General features: G+C 38.5%; 1 protein-coding gene and 1 long non-coding RNA gene across 2 annotated transcripts; both read left to right on the top strand.

The window, feature by feature from the left end:
- Positions 1-12,502: 12,502 nt before the first annotated feature.
- LOC126719389 (uncharacterized) lies at positions 12,503-14,057 on the top strand. The gene is made up of 3 exons (XM_050421948.1): positions 12,503-12,882; positions 12,986-13,110; positions 13,453-14,057. The coding sequence occupies exons 1-3, from the start codon at positions 12,503-12,505 to the stop codon at positions 14,055-14,057; spliced, it is 1,110 nt and encodes a 369-aa protein (XP_050277905.1).
- A 1,613-nt stretch (positions 14,058-15,670) lies between these two features.
- On the top strand, positions 15,671-16,190 carry LOC126717473 (uncharacterized). The gene is made up of 2 exons (XR_007652615.1): positions 15,671-15,872; positions 16,050-16,190. It is a non-coding gene; the product is annotated as an uncharacterized LOC126717473 (long non-coding RNA).
- Positions 16,191-17,025: the final 835 nt, after the last annotated feature.

The following is a 17,025-nucleotide window of genomic DNA, read 5'->3' as shown; positions in this document are numbered from 1 at the left end:
AACCAACTGCTGCTACCACCACCACGAAGAACATACCCAAACTATTCGTTTTCTTGAAACCCCAGAAACACCAGGCACAAACTCATGGCCATCCAAACCCAGAAACCCATAGATTAACAAAATCAAAATCAAAATCAAACCCATAGATTAACCCAAAACTCCAAACCCGCCGATCCTCAGCCCCAGAGCCACCACAACCCACCACGACCCGCCACAATCCACACTGATTCAAAAAAATCGGACTCCATTTCCAAATCAATCGAGCCAACACACACACACAAACGATTCACAAAAATTGGGTTCATTCCCTCAAATCTAAATCAATCAACTTTCACATTAATTCACACAAATTTTCGTTTATATCAAGAATTTCCCCTAACACCCAAACCAAAACAGAAACAAAAAAACCCACAATATTTTTGTCTCACACACCAAACAGTCAAAAGCAAACCTTGCAACCACGGTCAAAAAACAGTCAACAGCACCACCACCACCCTCTCCGCCCATCAACACCACAAAAAAAAAAAAAAAAAAAAAAAAAAACAGCAACCCATGGTCAAAAACCAGACCCACCACCGCCGAAGCTCGAAGGAAGCGGATTCACCGCTGGGAAGCTTGAAGGAAGTTGATTTTGTTGACTCACGCGGAGAAGGAAAAATGAAAGAGAGAAAGAGTTGCCGGAGAAGGAAAAAGGTGGAGACCCACCCTCTGCCCAAACAAACCCAGCAAACACCGAAACCCACCCTTAAACCCATCGGAACAAATCCCCCAACCCATCGGAAAAAATCACAACCACCCAACGCCAACCCAAACACCACCCAAACGCCACCCAAATCCCACCCAAACCCAGCAAACCCATAGCAACTCAACCAACCAAACGCCGGCCACCAAACCCAGAAACCAGCCACCATGTCAACACCACCAAACGCCGGTCTCTATGCCGAGCTCCACATCGGTCTCTAATCTCTATGCCGAGCTCCACATCGGTCTCCACGCCGATCTCCACCGCGCTGACTTCCAACCACCATGCCCATCGCAGCCGCGCCACCACGTCGATCTATAAATCCGATCAGGCGTGAGCTCCGATCTGGCTTGGTGATTCGGCGTGAGCTCCAAGAGAGAAGCTTCAAAATGGCGAGAGAGAGAGGGGATGAGAAACAGAGAAGGAAGAGAGAGAAAAGAAAGAGAAAAAATGAGAGAGGAGAGAGAAATTGCCGGGTTTTAAAACGGTTTGAGAGTATTAAAAAATTATTATTTTTTATACCATTCAGCTATAGTACCATCTTACATTTGAGATGGTACTGTAGCTAAATCCCAAATTTGGCATTGGCATTGGCATATTGCATATAGCCTTTCCATTGTTGAGTAGTTTTGGGGCTTAAATGTCAAATGTTCCTAACATTTGGCATATACAAGCCCCACTGCTGATGCTCTTAGTCTCTATACTGGTCATTTATTATTATTATTATTATTATTATTATTATTTTCAATTCCTAAACTGTGAACTATCCTTTTAAATCAGAATTAACATTCTTTAATCATTTTAAGTAAGATTTTTTAGTCAAATGATTAAACATTATACAGTTAAATTATACCAATAGTTTTTAAAATTAAGAAAATTTAATCAAATTGTAAATAATAAACGTTACTTTCCGTGCCTAAACATATCCAAGTCAATGTAAGATAAAAACTTGACAAATGCAATAAGGATCTCTAACTGTTATTAAGAAGATCTCAAACCATTAACCACAAAATACACAATTTTAACTTCTAAAAAAAAAAAAGAGATTTAAAATAAAGAAGGTCTTATTAAAGAGATTTAACTATGTATTTTTAGGAACATATATCTTGAACATGCTTTGGTTAATGTATGATGATGCATTAGTAGTATACTTAAACGTATCTATTTTCGGGAGCATATATCTTTAATATGTTTTTGTGTAAGTGAAATAAGAGGGAAAAAATGATGATGCAGTCATTTAGATAAAATTTATATATAATTATTTTTTTAATAAAAAATATTGGAGAATGGGTGAGAGAGGATTTTTAAAACCCAAGTCCCCTCCCCCCTCCCCCCCAACTATCCTTGCTTTCGCTGCAAGTTATTTGCTACTTTTTAAATACAGTTTTTGGTTGTATTTTTTTTTATAACCTGGTTGTAGGTTGATACTGCTGTAGGATAGGAATTTTAGGTTTTTGATTAAAACAAAAAAAAGAAAGAAAGAAGAAGATCACAAGCTCTCTTCCTCCCCCCCACCCCCTTCTTTCATACTCCCCTAAAAAATGTATATATGTAATGTGGTTTGTTTGTTTGTTTGTTTTGTTTTGTTTTTTTTTTATTTTAATTATTTTAAATTTTTTTTTTTTACATGAGTAAGAACTTTTATCTAAACCAGAAAAGCAGGGATAAATGGGCTACTAGCACAGCTGCAAACAACCAACCACATTATACCAAGACTAACTCACCTCCTACCACAAAACCAAAAACAATTTTAACACAAGACATGTATAACAAAGCCAAGCAACAGCTACAACAAACAGCAAGCTGCCACCTAGATCAGATGTTGCCCCAAAATACAGAAAATGGGCTGTTCCAGATATAGGAAAGGACACCATGTTAAGAGTGTTAGGGGTGTTTTTATTTTTTTTCCCTGCGCGTAAACAGTAACACATATGGGTTCACTGTGCAGGGTACAAAAATCACTGTTCACACACTGTTCATCACCGTAGCAACACTGTTCATGCATTAAAAAATATTAAAAATATGTCCCACGACACTATTCACACATTTAAAAAATTATTTTGTTACAGTGTTTTCAGTTTTCAGTTTCAGCAACAATAAATTCAATCCAAACGGACCCTTAGTGCTGTCAATCGTGGGACATGCTTCCATAGACCTATCCACCAACAATACCCTCCTCATCGAGCAAAGATCCAGTGGGCTCTTGTAGTCTATAGAGCTCCTTCTTCTCTCCCATCAACATTCGGATCCTCACCCTGATTTGTCCTAAAAGAAGTGGCCAATCTCTTCTGATTTCTCCTCCACCTGGGAGAGGGGCACCTCACTACCATACTCCTCACCTCTAGTGGGCTCAGGCCCAGGCTTAACCATTGGGTCTTTCCCCTTATCTAAGCGTGAAGCTTGAGTGCTACTTCCATTTCCTAGAGCCATGACTAAATCTGCACCAAAAGCTATGTAGAAAAAGTCGTCAGTAATCAAGTATAATACCCCAATTTATGTGCATGCAAAAATTATCTCATTCAAAACAAAAATTTTCAAGATTTAATTAGGTCTAATCAACAAGGATTTGATTGTCCTAAATTGAAATCTACCCTCAGTATTTAAATCAATGAGGAATTGATCTTGAAACCTTCATATTTTTTTTTATAGATTTAATTAGGTCTAATTAACAAGGATTTGGTTGTCCTAAATTGAAATCTACCCCTCAATTTGCTAATCAATGAGGAATTAATCTCTAAACCTTCACATTTTTCTAGATTGAATTAGGTTTAATCAACAAGGATTTGGATCCATCAGTTTTATAATCAATGAGGAATCAATGTTAAAACCTTAACATTTTTCTAGATTCAAGTAGGACTAATCAACAAGGATTTGGTTGTCCTAAAACTTTTTCAAAAACTATGTGATTATCAATTCTAGAAAACATTTTTCTAAAAACTAAGGGGTCGTTTGGTATGTGATTTTAAGCAACACTTCTCAGTTTTTAAACAACATTATACGTATTTTCACATACTTCTTCATATACGTATTTCCAAAAGATAAAAACAACGTTACTAGACCAACATTACCAAACAACCCCTAAGGAATTTGCCTTTGAAAAGTATATTTTCAGAACCATGGAATTTTTCCCCCTAGAAACACCTTTTCAGATTCCATAGAGTTTTCACTCTTGACAACTTTTTTCCTTTTAAACTTCTCATCACTTTGAACATAGTTCTCCAAAATCCCTTAAATTTTCATCCCTTTGAAAAATAAAGTTTTTTCTACAAAATCCATGGAATTTTTCTTACCCTTTGATAAGAAAATTTTTTCTTTTCAAAAATCCATGGAACTTTTCCCTTTACTTTTTATAGATAATTTCTCTATTCCAAAATCTATATATAAAAAGCGCGAATGCGCTAAAGCAACAGTAAAAAAACTACATTATTTTGGTTTATTCAATACTTAGCACTATTTTGCAGCTTTTTTTTTTCTTTGGGCAATATCGTCTGGTCCACTCCCTTTTTTTTTAAATTTTTTTCTATTTTTTTATTATATAAAGTTGTTAGTTAACATAATAAATTGTTACAATATTTTCACAATTGTTGAGTTGTTAATTCCCTATAGGTTAAAATAAAATATCATACTAGAACCAACCACAACTACAATACCTTTATTTTTAGTTTTTTTTTTTTATTTATAAAAAAAAAAACTAAAAATAAAGGTATTGTGAAATTAGAAGTGTTACATCTGCAACATTTTTCACAACACTTTTATAACAAAAGTGTGAATGCGTAAAGCTGTAGTAGTAGCTACATTTTTTTTTTTTTTGGTTGTCTGTTCAATTTGCATTGTTTATTGGCCTTTTTTTTGGCAATATCACCCGGTCAACTCTTTTTTTATATTTTTATATTTTTATATATAGCTTTTAGTTAACACAACAAATTGTGATAATATTTTCACAATTGTTGAGATATTAATTCCTTATAGGTCAAAATAAAATATCATACTAGAAATAACTACAATTAAAAATAAAAGTATTGTTATATTGACATAACAAATTTCACAATTATTGGGGTGTCAATTTCTTATAAGTCGAAATAAAATAATAAAATATAAGACTAACTAACCATAATTGAAAATAAATGTTTTGTGAAAATTTTGTAACACTTGTTGTGTGAATATGTAAAAACTACTATAGTAGCTATAGTACCTTTTGATTTATTCAATATGTACTATTCATCACTTCATTAGCCCTTTTTTTCCCCTTCCTGTCATCGGTTTGTGCTCGTTTTAAAAAAATATTTATATGAGCGGGCATATAAATATTAGGAATGGGGTCAAAAGAGGGGAGTAGTGAGACTTTTCCGATAGTGTCATCTCAGCATGCAGAGGGATCAAAGAAATCTGAACCGATCTTCACCATAGCACCACACAATTTTGGTCCTACAATTAGTGATTTTGTTGGTGATTTGAGCAAAACATGGGGTAATTCTAAAGATTGGATGCTCGAACTTCGGGACGGGAGGAAATTAGTTATTCCGCTTTCCACATATTGTTCTCTTGAAGTCGTGTCGGATCAGACTGCTTCGGAGGGTGTTGTTAAACCAGGTTTGGCTTCTCTTTTTAAGGAGGGACAAATTATTAGTTGGGCTCCTGAGTGTGATGGTGTTGGGGGCTCAATTGTCTTTGATTTTGGGTCAGAGGGTGAGGCTTGGGACTCTGATGAGGGGCTGTTGGCTTGGGAACATTTAGGTGAACCATTAGAAGTGGCACCTCTAGCGATGGATAATTCAGTGGTTACGGAGATTACTAAAGTTGAGGAGATAGGGTGTAAGAGGAATGTAGGTAACACCAAGTTATCACAATGGGTAACTAATAGAATTAAACCTTTTCAGAAATCTGTTGGGACTTCGCTTGAGGGTTTCGAAGAACAAGTTACAGGCTTGCTCTTAGCTTTAGAAGCTCGAAGAAATAAGCAGATGCTTGATGTAGCTTCTAAGAGGAAGATGGGTAAGGCTGGGCATAAAGGGCATCGTGAGTTAAAGAGTTTAATGAGTTCGTGGGGTGATGAGAATGAGTCAGAAAGGAATAGGAGTGCTAGTAGGAATCGGGCTGTTGTAGTGCATCAATGAATTTGAGAATTGTTTCATGGAATGTGAGAGGGTTGAATGAGCAAGATAAGTGGCTTCGGGTTAGAAATTTGATCCGAAAGTGGAAAGCAGATTTTGTTTGTCTGCAAGAAACTAAGATGGAGTTAATTAATAGAGGTGTCATTTGTAGTTTGTGGGGAGATCAACATGTAGATTGGCTCTATTTAGGCTTTGTGGGTGCTTTAGGTGGGGTTTTATTGACGTGGGACAACAAGGTTGTGGATAGGGTGGAGGATACAGTGGGCTGTTTCTCTGTCTCTTGTAAATTCAAAAATGTGGTGGATCATTTTGTTTGGGCTTTCACTAGTGTTTATGGATCCAATAGTGATAGAGATAGAAGTTTCTTATGGGAGGAGTTAGCTGGCTTACGTAGTTGGTGGGATGTGCCTTGGTGTGTGTGAGGTGATTTTAATGTGGTGCGGTTTCCTTTTGAACGTTCAGTTTTGCAAATTTCACTTCAGCTATGCATTGGTTTTCAGCTTTTATCTTTGAGCAAAGCCTTATTGACCTGCCTTTGGTTGGGGGGAGTCTCACTTGGTCTAATTCTAAAGAGGTTGCTTCAAGATCTAGATTGGATAGGTTTCTAGTGTCAGTAGATTGGGAGGAGAAATTTCCATCTCTTTGTCGACGCCGTTTATCTAGGTTGCTTTCGGATCATTTTCCTATCCTTCTTGAGGGTAGGGTTTACATGGAGGCAAAAAACCTTTTAGGTTTGAGAACATGTGGTTAAAGGATGAGGGATTCTTGGAAAGGGTGAGTTCATGGTGGGAGTCCTATCATTTCCAAAGAACTCCTAGTTTTGCTTTGGCTAACAAATTGAAGAGGTTGAAATTGGATTTAAAAAGATGGAATGTGGAGGAGTTTGGCAATATAGGTCTGAGGGTGCAGAATTTATGGAAGGAGTTTAATGCGTTGGAAGTTATCGAAGATGACTGGGTTCTTTTAGCGGAGGAAAGTAAGGATAAGGATCGAATTCGTGGAGAGCTAGAAAAAACAACTTTGTTGGAAGAAATTTGCTGGAGGCAGAAATCTAGGGCTCTTTATCTTAGAGAGGGAGATAGGAACACAATTTTTTCATCATATTGCAAATTCGCATAAAAGGTTCAATACTATCGATAGGCTTATGGTGGATGGAGAGTTAGTTACGGATAAGGGGAGCATTGAGGGGTGCATTACTCATTTCTATAGGCAGTTGTACATGGAGAATGAGGTCCATAGACCTATTTTGGATGAGGTTGTTTTTTCTAGAATTTCTAAGGAAGATGTCACTTGGTTGGATAGGCCTTTTGATGAGGAAGAAGTATTTGGAGTGGTCCATGATTTCAATGGTGATAAAGTGCCAAGTTCGGATGGTTTTACAATGGCATTTTTCCAGTCCTATTGGAGCTTGGTGAAATTAGATATTATGAATGTGTTTCACAGTTTTCATGCCCACGCTGTGTTTGAAAAGAGCTTCAATGCTACTTTTCTTGCTTTCATTCCTAAGAAAATTGATGTGGATGTCAAAGACTTTCGGCCTATTAGTTTGGTGGGAGGGTTGTACAAGATTATTGCTAAGGTGTTAGCCAATTGAATGCGTAGGGTGGTTCACGGCCTTATTTCTGAATCTCAGAATGCCTATGTGAAAGGTAGATAGATTTTAGATTCTGTCCTTATTGCTTCTGAATGTTTAGACAGTCGATTGAAGGCAGGGGTTTTGGCGGTGCTGTGCAAATTGGATATTGAGAAAGCACATGATCATGTGAATTGGGAGTTTCTCATGTTTCTGTTACAGCAGTGTGGCTTTTCTAAAAATTGGAGAAGGTGGGCTAGGTGTTGTATATCAATTGTTAAATTCTTCATTTTGATCAATGGTAGCCCTTCTTACTTTTTGGGAGTTCTAGAGGACTTTGGCAAGGTGACCTTTTATCCCCTTTTCTCTTTGATATTGTCATGGAGGCATTGAGCCGTGTGTTGGTTGCAGCTACTGCAGTAGGGCAGTTTTCGGGCTTCACAGTGGGGAATATGACTGGTTCCTTAATGACAGTTTCTCACCTTTTCTTTGCGGATGATACATTTGTTTTCTATGATGCTGATAGCAATCATATAACAGCCTTGCGTGGGATTCTCTCTAGATTTGAGGAGATGTCAGGGCTAAAAATTAATTTAGGAAAGTCTGAATTGGTTCCAGTTGGGGATGTGCCTAATCTTCATGAGCTAGTGGAGATTTTGGGCTGTAGGGAGTTGGCTCTTCCGTTGAAATATTTAGGTCTTTCTTTGGGTGCTTCTTTTAAAGATAAGACGATTTGGAATCCTATTTTGGAGAAGATGGAGCGAAGGCTAGTTGGTTGGAAGAGGTTGTATTTATCTAAGGGGGGTTAAGGTTACTCTTATTAAGAGTACTCTCTCTAGCCTACCTATGTATTTCCTTTCTCTTTTCCCTATCCCAGGCAAGGTGGCTAAGAGGATGGAGAAATTACAAAGGGATTTCCTTTGGACTAGTATGGGGGATGAGCATAAAATTCACTTAGTAAATTGGTCTAAGATATGTAGGCCAGTGAAGAATGGAGGGTTAGGCATTAGGTGTTTGAGAAGGTTTAACTCTGCGTTATTAGCCTAATGGTTGTGGCGCTATGGTTTGGAGAATGATGCCCTTTGGAGAAGGGTCATTGGGGCGAAGTATGGGAATGAGTGGGGGTGGTTGGTGCACAAAATCTGTCTGGGGCATATGGTGTTTGTTTGTGGAAGTTCATTTGGAGTGGCTAGGGGAATTTTTCCAAGTTCATTCGGTATGAAGTGGGTGATGGAACTCGTGTGAAGTTTTAGGATGATGTGTGGTGTAGGGATCGTCCTTTTAAGGAGGCGTTTCCAGATTTATATAATATTAGTAGAACAACAAAGGGTGCTTCGGTCTTTGAGGTTATGTGCTTTGTAAATGGGAGAGTTTCTTGGGACATTCAGTTTCGTCGTTTAGTGAATGATCAAGAGTCACAATCTTTGGATTCATTTATGGTCTTGATCTATTCCACAAAGGTGCGATGTGTTGGTTTTAACAATCTTTGTTGGAAGCTAGCCAACAGTTGAGGTTTCAAGGTGAGTGGGTATTATCATTCTATTTCCCCTTCTACTGGCATTTCTTTCCCTTGGAAAATGGTGTGGCAATCGAAGGTTCCTCCTTGGGTAGCTTTTTTCTCTTGGACTACGGCTTTAGGCAAGATTCTGACTATAGACAACCTTTGAAAGAGGCATTTTGTTCTCCTTGAATGTTGTTTTATGTGCAAAAGGTGTAGGGAACCTGTAGATCATCTCCTCCTTTACTGTCCTATAGCCTTTGACATGTGGAGTATGATCTTTTGCTTGTTTGGTATTTGTTGGGTGATGCCTCTTAAGGGTAGTGGATTTGTTGGATTGTTGGACATGCAAATTTAGGCGTCATCGTAATATAGTTATTTGGAGGCTTGTGCTGCACTGTTTGATGTGGTGTATCTGGCGGGAACGGAATTCTAGAAGTTTTGAGGGTCGTGAACGGTCCATGATTGAGTTTAAGTCTTTCTTCTTTTTTACTCTTCTTGAATGGTGTCTTGTTTTACCATCTTTTTCTTGTACTTCCCTTCTTGTGTTGCTAGATCATTGTAATTTGGTTTGTTGATGTTTTTTCCTTTTTGTACATTTCCTATGTACTAGGCTGTGTGTTTTTTAATAAATTTTTTTTGTTACTTATAAAAGAAAAAAAAAAGAGATTGTAATCGACCACAACTGAAAATAAATGTTTTGTGAAAATGTTATAACACTACTTTTTATCACAATATTTTCATAATTGTTGAGATCTCAGTTTCTTATAGATCAAATTAAAAAAATGACTTCTCTGCCTCCTCGCCCTACCTCACCACCACCACCACCACATACACCCCCTTCATCACAACCTGTCCAACTTCACCCTCCATATACACAACCAATACGACCACTGCCACCAACGTTCCATCCATATCATCTTCCTCTATCTTTTGGCTCCTTTCTACCTTTTACACCATCACAATTCTTTTGGCTGACATTTGGTCAGGTACCTCAACCACCACTCCTTGCAACACCTGTACCTACAGCTTCCTATCCTCAACACCTTTCACACCCCTCAACCCTTTAGCCTAAACCTACCCCACATGTTAATCTCACACAGCCACCTAAACCTCTATCCTCACTGCCCAAGCCTAAATCACAATCAGGGGAGTTAGAGAGGTCTTCAGCATTCTTTTGAATTGATTCAAAGGCTTTTTCTTTAGCTTTTGATGGTGGTAGAATAGATTCTTATGCTATTCATGGAACATCGGGGTCAATTCCATGGCTCAATTATGGTGGGCCGTTTGGGTTTGGATTAGATTATTGCTTGTTTTGCAAATCTTTATCATGGGAATTTTTGAAAACAACACTTTTTCAAACGTTTACGTCTTTTGGAGATCACCAATAGATCTAACAAAGGTGGCGTATTTGTGGAAATCTTACCACAATGGTGCAAGAATGGGCTGCCTACGGGTTCCAGAAGGGACCAAGATAGGCAGTTGGGCTTTGTTTGGAACGAGATTACGTGACCATTTTTTGGGAAAGACCACCTATGGGTTGGAGAAAAAGGTGGTGGCCGGAGGTGGTGAGTTCAAAAAAATAGTTGACATGCAAAAGTCTCTAGTTTGGAAAAAATTAAAGGTCCACAAAAATAAAGGGAGTGATTTATGTTTTGTGAAGCAGTTTCCAAATATAACTGATCAGAAAATAAGTCTGGAGTCTTTGGGGGGATTTGATTTTACCAAAAAGTCAAGTAAAGCTAGTGTGTCAACAGCTGGTAGACTTGTACGTGTAAGTCACTTGAAATGGATCTAGGCCCATTTTAATTTAAAAATCTCGATTGATTTGGTGGGTGAGGGTAAGTAGGTTGTTTCTTGGGGTAAAACACAGCCCAATGTAAGTGGGCCTTCTCAAGCTCAAGCCCAACACACAACCACCCGTGAGAAAGGGTCTGGCTAGCCCATGATTGTCCTTCCAAGACAGATATGTGTCGGTGACGTGGAAGATAACATGCAATCTTCAATTTGGGAGACTAGAGAAGGGTCGGGGACACACGAGGAAGAGGAAGGAGAGATCTTGAGCTCCAATGAGGGACTGGGCTGCCCTCCTGTCGCTGCCACAAAGCCCGATGACCATGTTTCAGTGGCTGATTCCATTGATGCAGAACCGGGTGCTCACGGTACAATCGTGGAGGTGGGTTTGAGCACTGACAGTGAACTGGTCCACTCTCCTAATGCTGCCGAACAAACCATTGACCAAGGGGTTGGGTTTTTGAACGCCGACCCACCTGTTGGTATCCGTTCGATGAATGTTGCAGATTTTGGGTGTCTAGATTTGGTTCAGAGGCAATTTTTGGTGAGTTTTGACTTGTCCTTTCCTGTAAGTGAGGTGGGTTATGGTTTGAATGAGTCTAAGATTCCTAGACTGGTTTGGGATGACCCTCTGTCTTCGGATAAGGGTGAGGCAGATTCTACGGACGTCACTCCTTTGGCTTTGTGGGACCCAAATGGTGTTCGTGATCTCGTCACTTTGGAAGATGATTCAGATGGGCCTTCTATGGAGGAGGAATTGGAGCCTTCAGAATGGGTGAGAACGATGATCAAAGGGTTTGGTACTTTTGTGGGATTCCCCATTGCTTGTTGCGAGAGACACTGTATTGATTTTTTCTAGAAACTTGAGAGGGTTTGGAGCAATAAGCGACTGTTGCTACTACTCGCTGGACAAGCAACTCTACCCAAAAAGGTATGAGGGAATTAAGGAATTTGTTTTCTTCTATTAATTACGATGGGCATTCTGGTAGAAAGTACAAGAGGCAGTTTGACATCCTTTGGTTTGGGTTCGTTTGTTGGTCAATGAATTTGAATCTTCTATCTTGGAATGTGAGGGGATTGAATAATCCTCATAAGAGAGAGGTTGTGAAGAATCTCTTAAGGGAGTGGAAGTGTGATATTGTATGTCTTCAAGAATCTAAATTGGACAGCACTAGCTCTATCTTGGTAAAAAACCTCTGGGGTAGCCCTTTTGTAGACTGGGGGGCCTTAGATGCCTTGCATACAGCTGGGGGTGTAATTTTGATGTGGGATAGAAGGGTTTTTGAGAAAGTTGATTTGGTGGTTGGAAGTTTTTCAGTTTCAATTTTATTAAAGGGAGTGTCAGATGGCTTTGAATGGATCTGTTCAGGGGTGTACGGACCGACTGACGAAAGCCTTAGGGATGCAATGTGGGCAAAACTGGACTTTGTGAGGTCACGGTGGGCTAGGGCTTGGTGTTTATTTGGTGATTTCAATGTTTTCAGATACTCGGATGAGAGACTTGGCTGTAATTCTTTTAGTTCAGCTATGTTTAAATTTTCAGATTTTATTGCAAAGCATTTGCTAGTGGATTTGCCTTTGGTGGGAGGTGAATATGCTTGGTTTCGAGATTTTGACACTCCTTCAATGTCCAGAATTGATAAGTTTTGATATCAGTTGATTGAGAGGAGCATTTCTTAGATGTGACTCAAAGGACTCTCCCTAGGGTGGTGTCGGATCATTGTCCTTTACTAGTGGAGGCGGGTGGCATGTCAAGGGGAAAAAGTCCTTTTAGATTTGAAAATATGTGGCTAAAGGTGGAGAGTTTTGTGGATAAGGTTCGGCTTTGGTGGAATGGTTGTCACTTTGTGGGGCCTCTTAGTTATGTTCTAGCTTGTAAGTTGAAGGCCTTGAAAGGGGATTTGAAACATTGGAACAAGTATGTTTTTGGAGAAGTAGCTTTTATAAAAAAGAGTCTACTAACTAAGCTTTTAGACATTGACATGAGAGATGAGATGCAGGTGTTGACTCAAAAGGATAGGGCTAGAAGATTGGTGGTTAAATCTGATATAGATTATTTGGCTTCTTTGGAAGAGATTTCTTGGAGGCAGATGTCCAAGGCCCTTTTTATTAAAGAAGGTGATAACAACACGCGATTCTTTCATAGAATTGCCAATTCTCATAGGTGAACCAATCAAATCAGGGAAGTGGAGGTGGATGGCGTTCATTATGAGGATGAGTCAGATGTTACGGATCAGGTGGTGGATTTTTATAAAAAATTATATCAGGAACCAGAAGCTTTGGAGGCCTACTATTGACAGGTTAGAGTTCACTTGTTTAGACGAAATTGAGAGGTCTATGTTGGAGAGGAAGTTTGAGGAGGAGATTATTGAGGCTCTCATGGAGGCGGAAGGTGATAAGGCCCCTGGACTAGATGGGTTTTCTATGGCTTTCTTTCATAAGTGCTGAAGTGTTTTAGAAGGGGATGTCATGGCATTTTTCAAGGATTTTCATAGTCAGTGTGTTTTTGAGAAATCTCTTAATGCCACTTTTCTATGTTTGATCCCTAAGAAGACTAATGCAGTCAATATTAAAGACTTTCACCCTATTAGTCTTGTGGGTAGTCTTTACAAGCTTTTTGCTAAGGACTCATAGACTCTGAGGGGTTTTGGATAAACTGATATCCGATTCTCAGAATTCTTTTGTGGGAGGAAGACAGATTCTTGATCCGATCTAATTGCTAATGAATGTTTAGATAGTAGGTTGAAGAGTGGCAATCCAGGTGTTATAGTTAAATTGGACATTGAGAAGACTTATGATCATGTGAATTGGAATGCCATATTTTACCTTATGGAAATGATGGGATTTGGGGCGAGGTGGAGTGGATTGATTAAGGCGTGTATTTCTACAGTTAAATTCTCAGTTTTGGTCAATGGGGCTCCTGTTGGTTTTTTTGGTAGTTCTTGTGGCCTTTGCCAAGGGGATCCTTTGTCTCCTCTATTATTCCTATTAGTTATGGAAGTTCTGAGTAGATTGCTAAAGAGAACGGAAAATGGTGGTTTTCTTTGTGGTTTTCAAGCGGGGTCCCATAGACAAGGGTGTGTGCATATCTCTCATCTTCTTTTTGCTGAAGGCACTATTTTGTTTTGTGATGCTTCTAGGGAACAGTTATTATACATTCAGATGGTGTTGATCTTCTTTGAAGCTATTACGGGCCTGAAAGTTAATGAAGGTAAGAGTGAGATTGTTCCTGTTGGTGATGTTGGGAATTTGAATGCTTTGGCCCGTGCGTACCCTATGTTGCAAGGTGGGCACATTGCCTATGAGATATCTGGGCAGGCCTCTCGGGGCCCATTATAAGAATGCATTGATATGGAATCCTATTATAGAAAAGATGGAGAAAAGGCTATCTGGTTGGAAAAGGCTTTATTTGTTGAAAGGTGGCGGGCTTACTTTGTTAAAAAGTACTCTTTCAAGCCTTCCCATCTATTTTTTATCTTTGTTTACTATCACTCAGGCTGTGGCAACTAGAATAGAAAGGATTCAAAGGAATTTCCTTTGGGGGGGATCAGAGGATGTTTTTAAATATCCTTTAGTTGCTTGGAATAAGGTTTGTTTGCTTGTTAAGAGCGGTGGTTTGGGAATCCGGAGGATTGGGTTTTTTAACAAGGCCTTTACTTGGGAAGTAGTTGTGGCGTTTTGGGAAAGAAAGTAACAAATTATGGCGTCAGGTTATAGCAGCCAAATATAGTGAGGGGAGAGGAGGCTGGTGCACTAGTGGGGTAAGAGGTTCTCATGGGTGTGGGATGTGGAGGAGTATCTAGGAAGGAACAAAGAAGTTCTTTAGTTAAATTTTGTATAATTTGGGGTAGGGTTGTCGTGTTAGTTTTTGGCATGATCCTTGGTGTGGGCCTATTCCTTTGAAGGAACTTTTTCCTGCTATGTTTGCTTGCTCTCTATCTAAAGAAGCATGGGTCTCTGACTTGGTAATATCTACTTCTGAAGGAGGTAGGAGTTGAAATTTACTTTTCTGTCATGGTCCTTAGGATTGGGAGGCAAACACTGTTTATTCCTTTTTTGAGCTTATTTATTCCTCTATGCCGAGGGGTGAGGGGGATGATCACCTAGTTTGGAGATTGACTACGATTGGGGTATTTGATGTGCGCTCTTTTTATAAGTTGTTATCTAGTCCTAACACCGATGAATTTCCTTGGGAGGGCATTTGGTGTGCAAAGGTGCCTAAATGGGTGTTTTTCTTCTTATGGACATCAGCTAATGATGTGATATCACCATTGACAATTTTGTCAAGAGATGTTGGTTTCTGGTTAACAGGTGTTGTTTATGCTACTATGATGGGGAATCAGTAAATCACCTTTTTCTTCACTGTAAGTTTTCTCACGCCTTATGGTGCGAAGCTTTTGCAGTGTTTGAGATCCAATGGGTAATGCCAAGGTTAGTCAACTCTTTTTTCTTTGTGTGGAGAAACTGGTTTGGAAAGTATCTTTCAACCATTTGGAATATGGTCCTGGCATGTTTAATGTGGTTAGTTTGGCATGAATGCAATACCTGCACTTTTGAAGACAGAGAACATTAGATCATCTAAAATCTCTCATCTTTGGTACTATGTTTCTTTGGGCTGGTATTTGGGGATTTCCGAATTGTATTTCTTTATCTGATTTTTTAGTCTCTATTTCCTTTAGTATTTGATTATATTGTATCTGTTCTTGCTCAGAGTGTTCACGTCTGTTCTTGCTCAGAGTGTTCACCATCGTGAACTTGATTTTCAATTTTTTCAATAAAAGTCATATTATCTTAAAAAAAAAAAAAAGTTGAATGTGCAGAAGTTTTGTCATTAAAGATCTGCAATCTCTCATTATATAGTGTGAACTGTTACCACTACATTTCGTCAATATATAGTATGAGCTGTTACCACAACATTTCTCTCAAAGGAATATATCGGAAGCTGTTGTTCATCGAGTGTTTTTTGCATAGTTTTTGTATGTATAAACAAGTATTTTGTTTGATACTAAACTATCATACACTATGCACAAGGCATTTGCAGAATCCAGGATTGGTAGTTATAGGCAGCTTTATTCCCAAATTTTGGAGATGCTGACAAATACTTAAACCTACAACACATTTTTTGGTCAGAGGGCACATGCCATCTCTCTAAAGGTCTGACCTCTGTGTTTTGTTTAATGCTATGTTTTTAAATTCTTAGTGCTGCTGATTTTTTTTTTCATTTCCTAATTAAATTTTAAGATAAATCATAGATTTGATGTTTATTATTGTTTTTGAAATATAAATACTTACTCCGGGATAAAATCTCTGACATAGATTGTGGTCTTACAGCCATGACCTCATGACCGTGAACTGTGGCATGGTTGACAAGATTGGGATATTCAAATAGCTTCTCATGTAGAACTGATTCTTCCTGTCAGACAAACAAAGTTTACAATGGTGAGTGAATCAAAATTTTACAACTTTTAAGAACTGATTCTTCCTGTCAAACAAACGAAGTTTACAATGGTGAGTGAATCAAAATTTTACAACTTTTTAGAATGATTGTGGTGCATATAGCACACAAGTATGGATGGAAGTAGAACAATAAGTTCCCATAAAATTTTACAACCATTTGAGGTGGCAAGTTATTAATGGTGTATAATAAAATAGTATCAATGGTGGGCTCATATAAGACTCAATAATAACCTACCAACTTAGTAGTTGTGACAGAGATCTTCTTTGAACTTAATGCACAAGTGACAAATAGATGGAATAGAAGAAAATAGCATCTTTATAGCCTGCATATTTGTGCCTTAAAACAAAACTATTTGGCACCTCATGGTGTTTCCATAACATCCAAGATTCAAATCCCCCTCTCCCATTGTAACTATTGGATTAAAAATAAAAACCTAGCAGTTTTGAAATTAATTGTGAAAATTGTAATGTCTATAGCATGGGGAATTTAATGCATAGCATTGCATCACATTACTAAAAGCATCTTGACCAAACAAACACTATTATGGATCAAGCTTTAGGATAAGTAGAGTATCATCTTTTAATAGAAAATTATTACTGAAACTTGATTGGAACAATGAATTCAAATAGTATATGCAGTTGAAGGTGACAGCCACAAGTACACAATTCTGTTTCAGTTGGGTTTATACACCCATGTATCTCTCTGATGTAAAGTTAGCTGCAGTAGTTGTTTCGTTCAAAATTTTGTAATTAGCAACAAGGATTCAACTGGGTGGTATTCTAATGGAAGTTAAGAGCCTAGAGGTATCATCCACCTACGCTTCCATGTATTTGGGATTTTCAGGGTATG

The sequence above is a fragment of the Quercus robur genome, chromosome 3 (assembly GCF_932294415.1).
Source record: "Quercus robur chromosome 3, dhQueRobu3.1, whole genome shotgun sequence".
NCBI classification, from domain to species: Eukaryota; Viridiplantae; Streptophyta; class Magnoliopsida; order Fagales; family Fagaceae; genus Quercus; species Quercus robur.
This window is presented reverse-complemented; position numbering and strand designations above follow the sequence as displayed.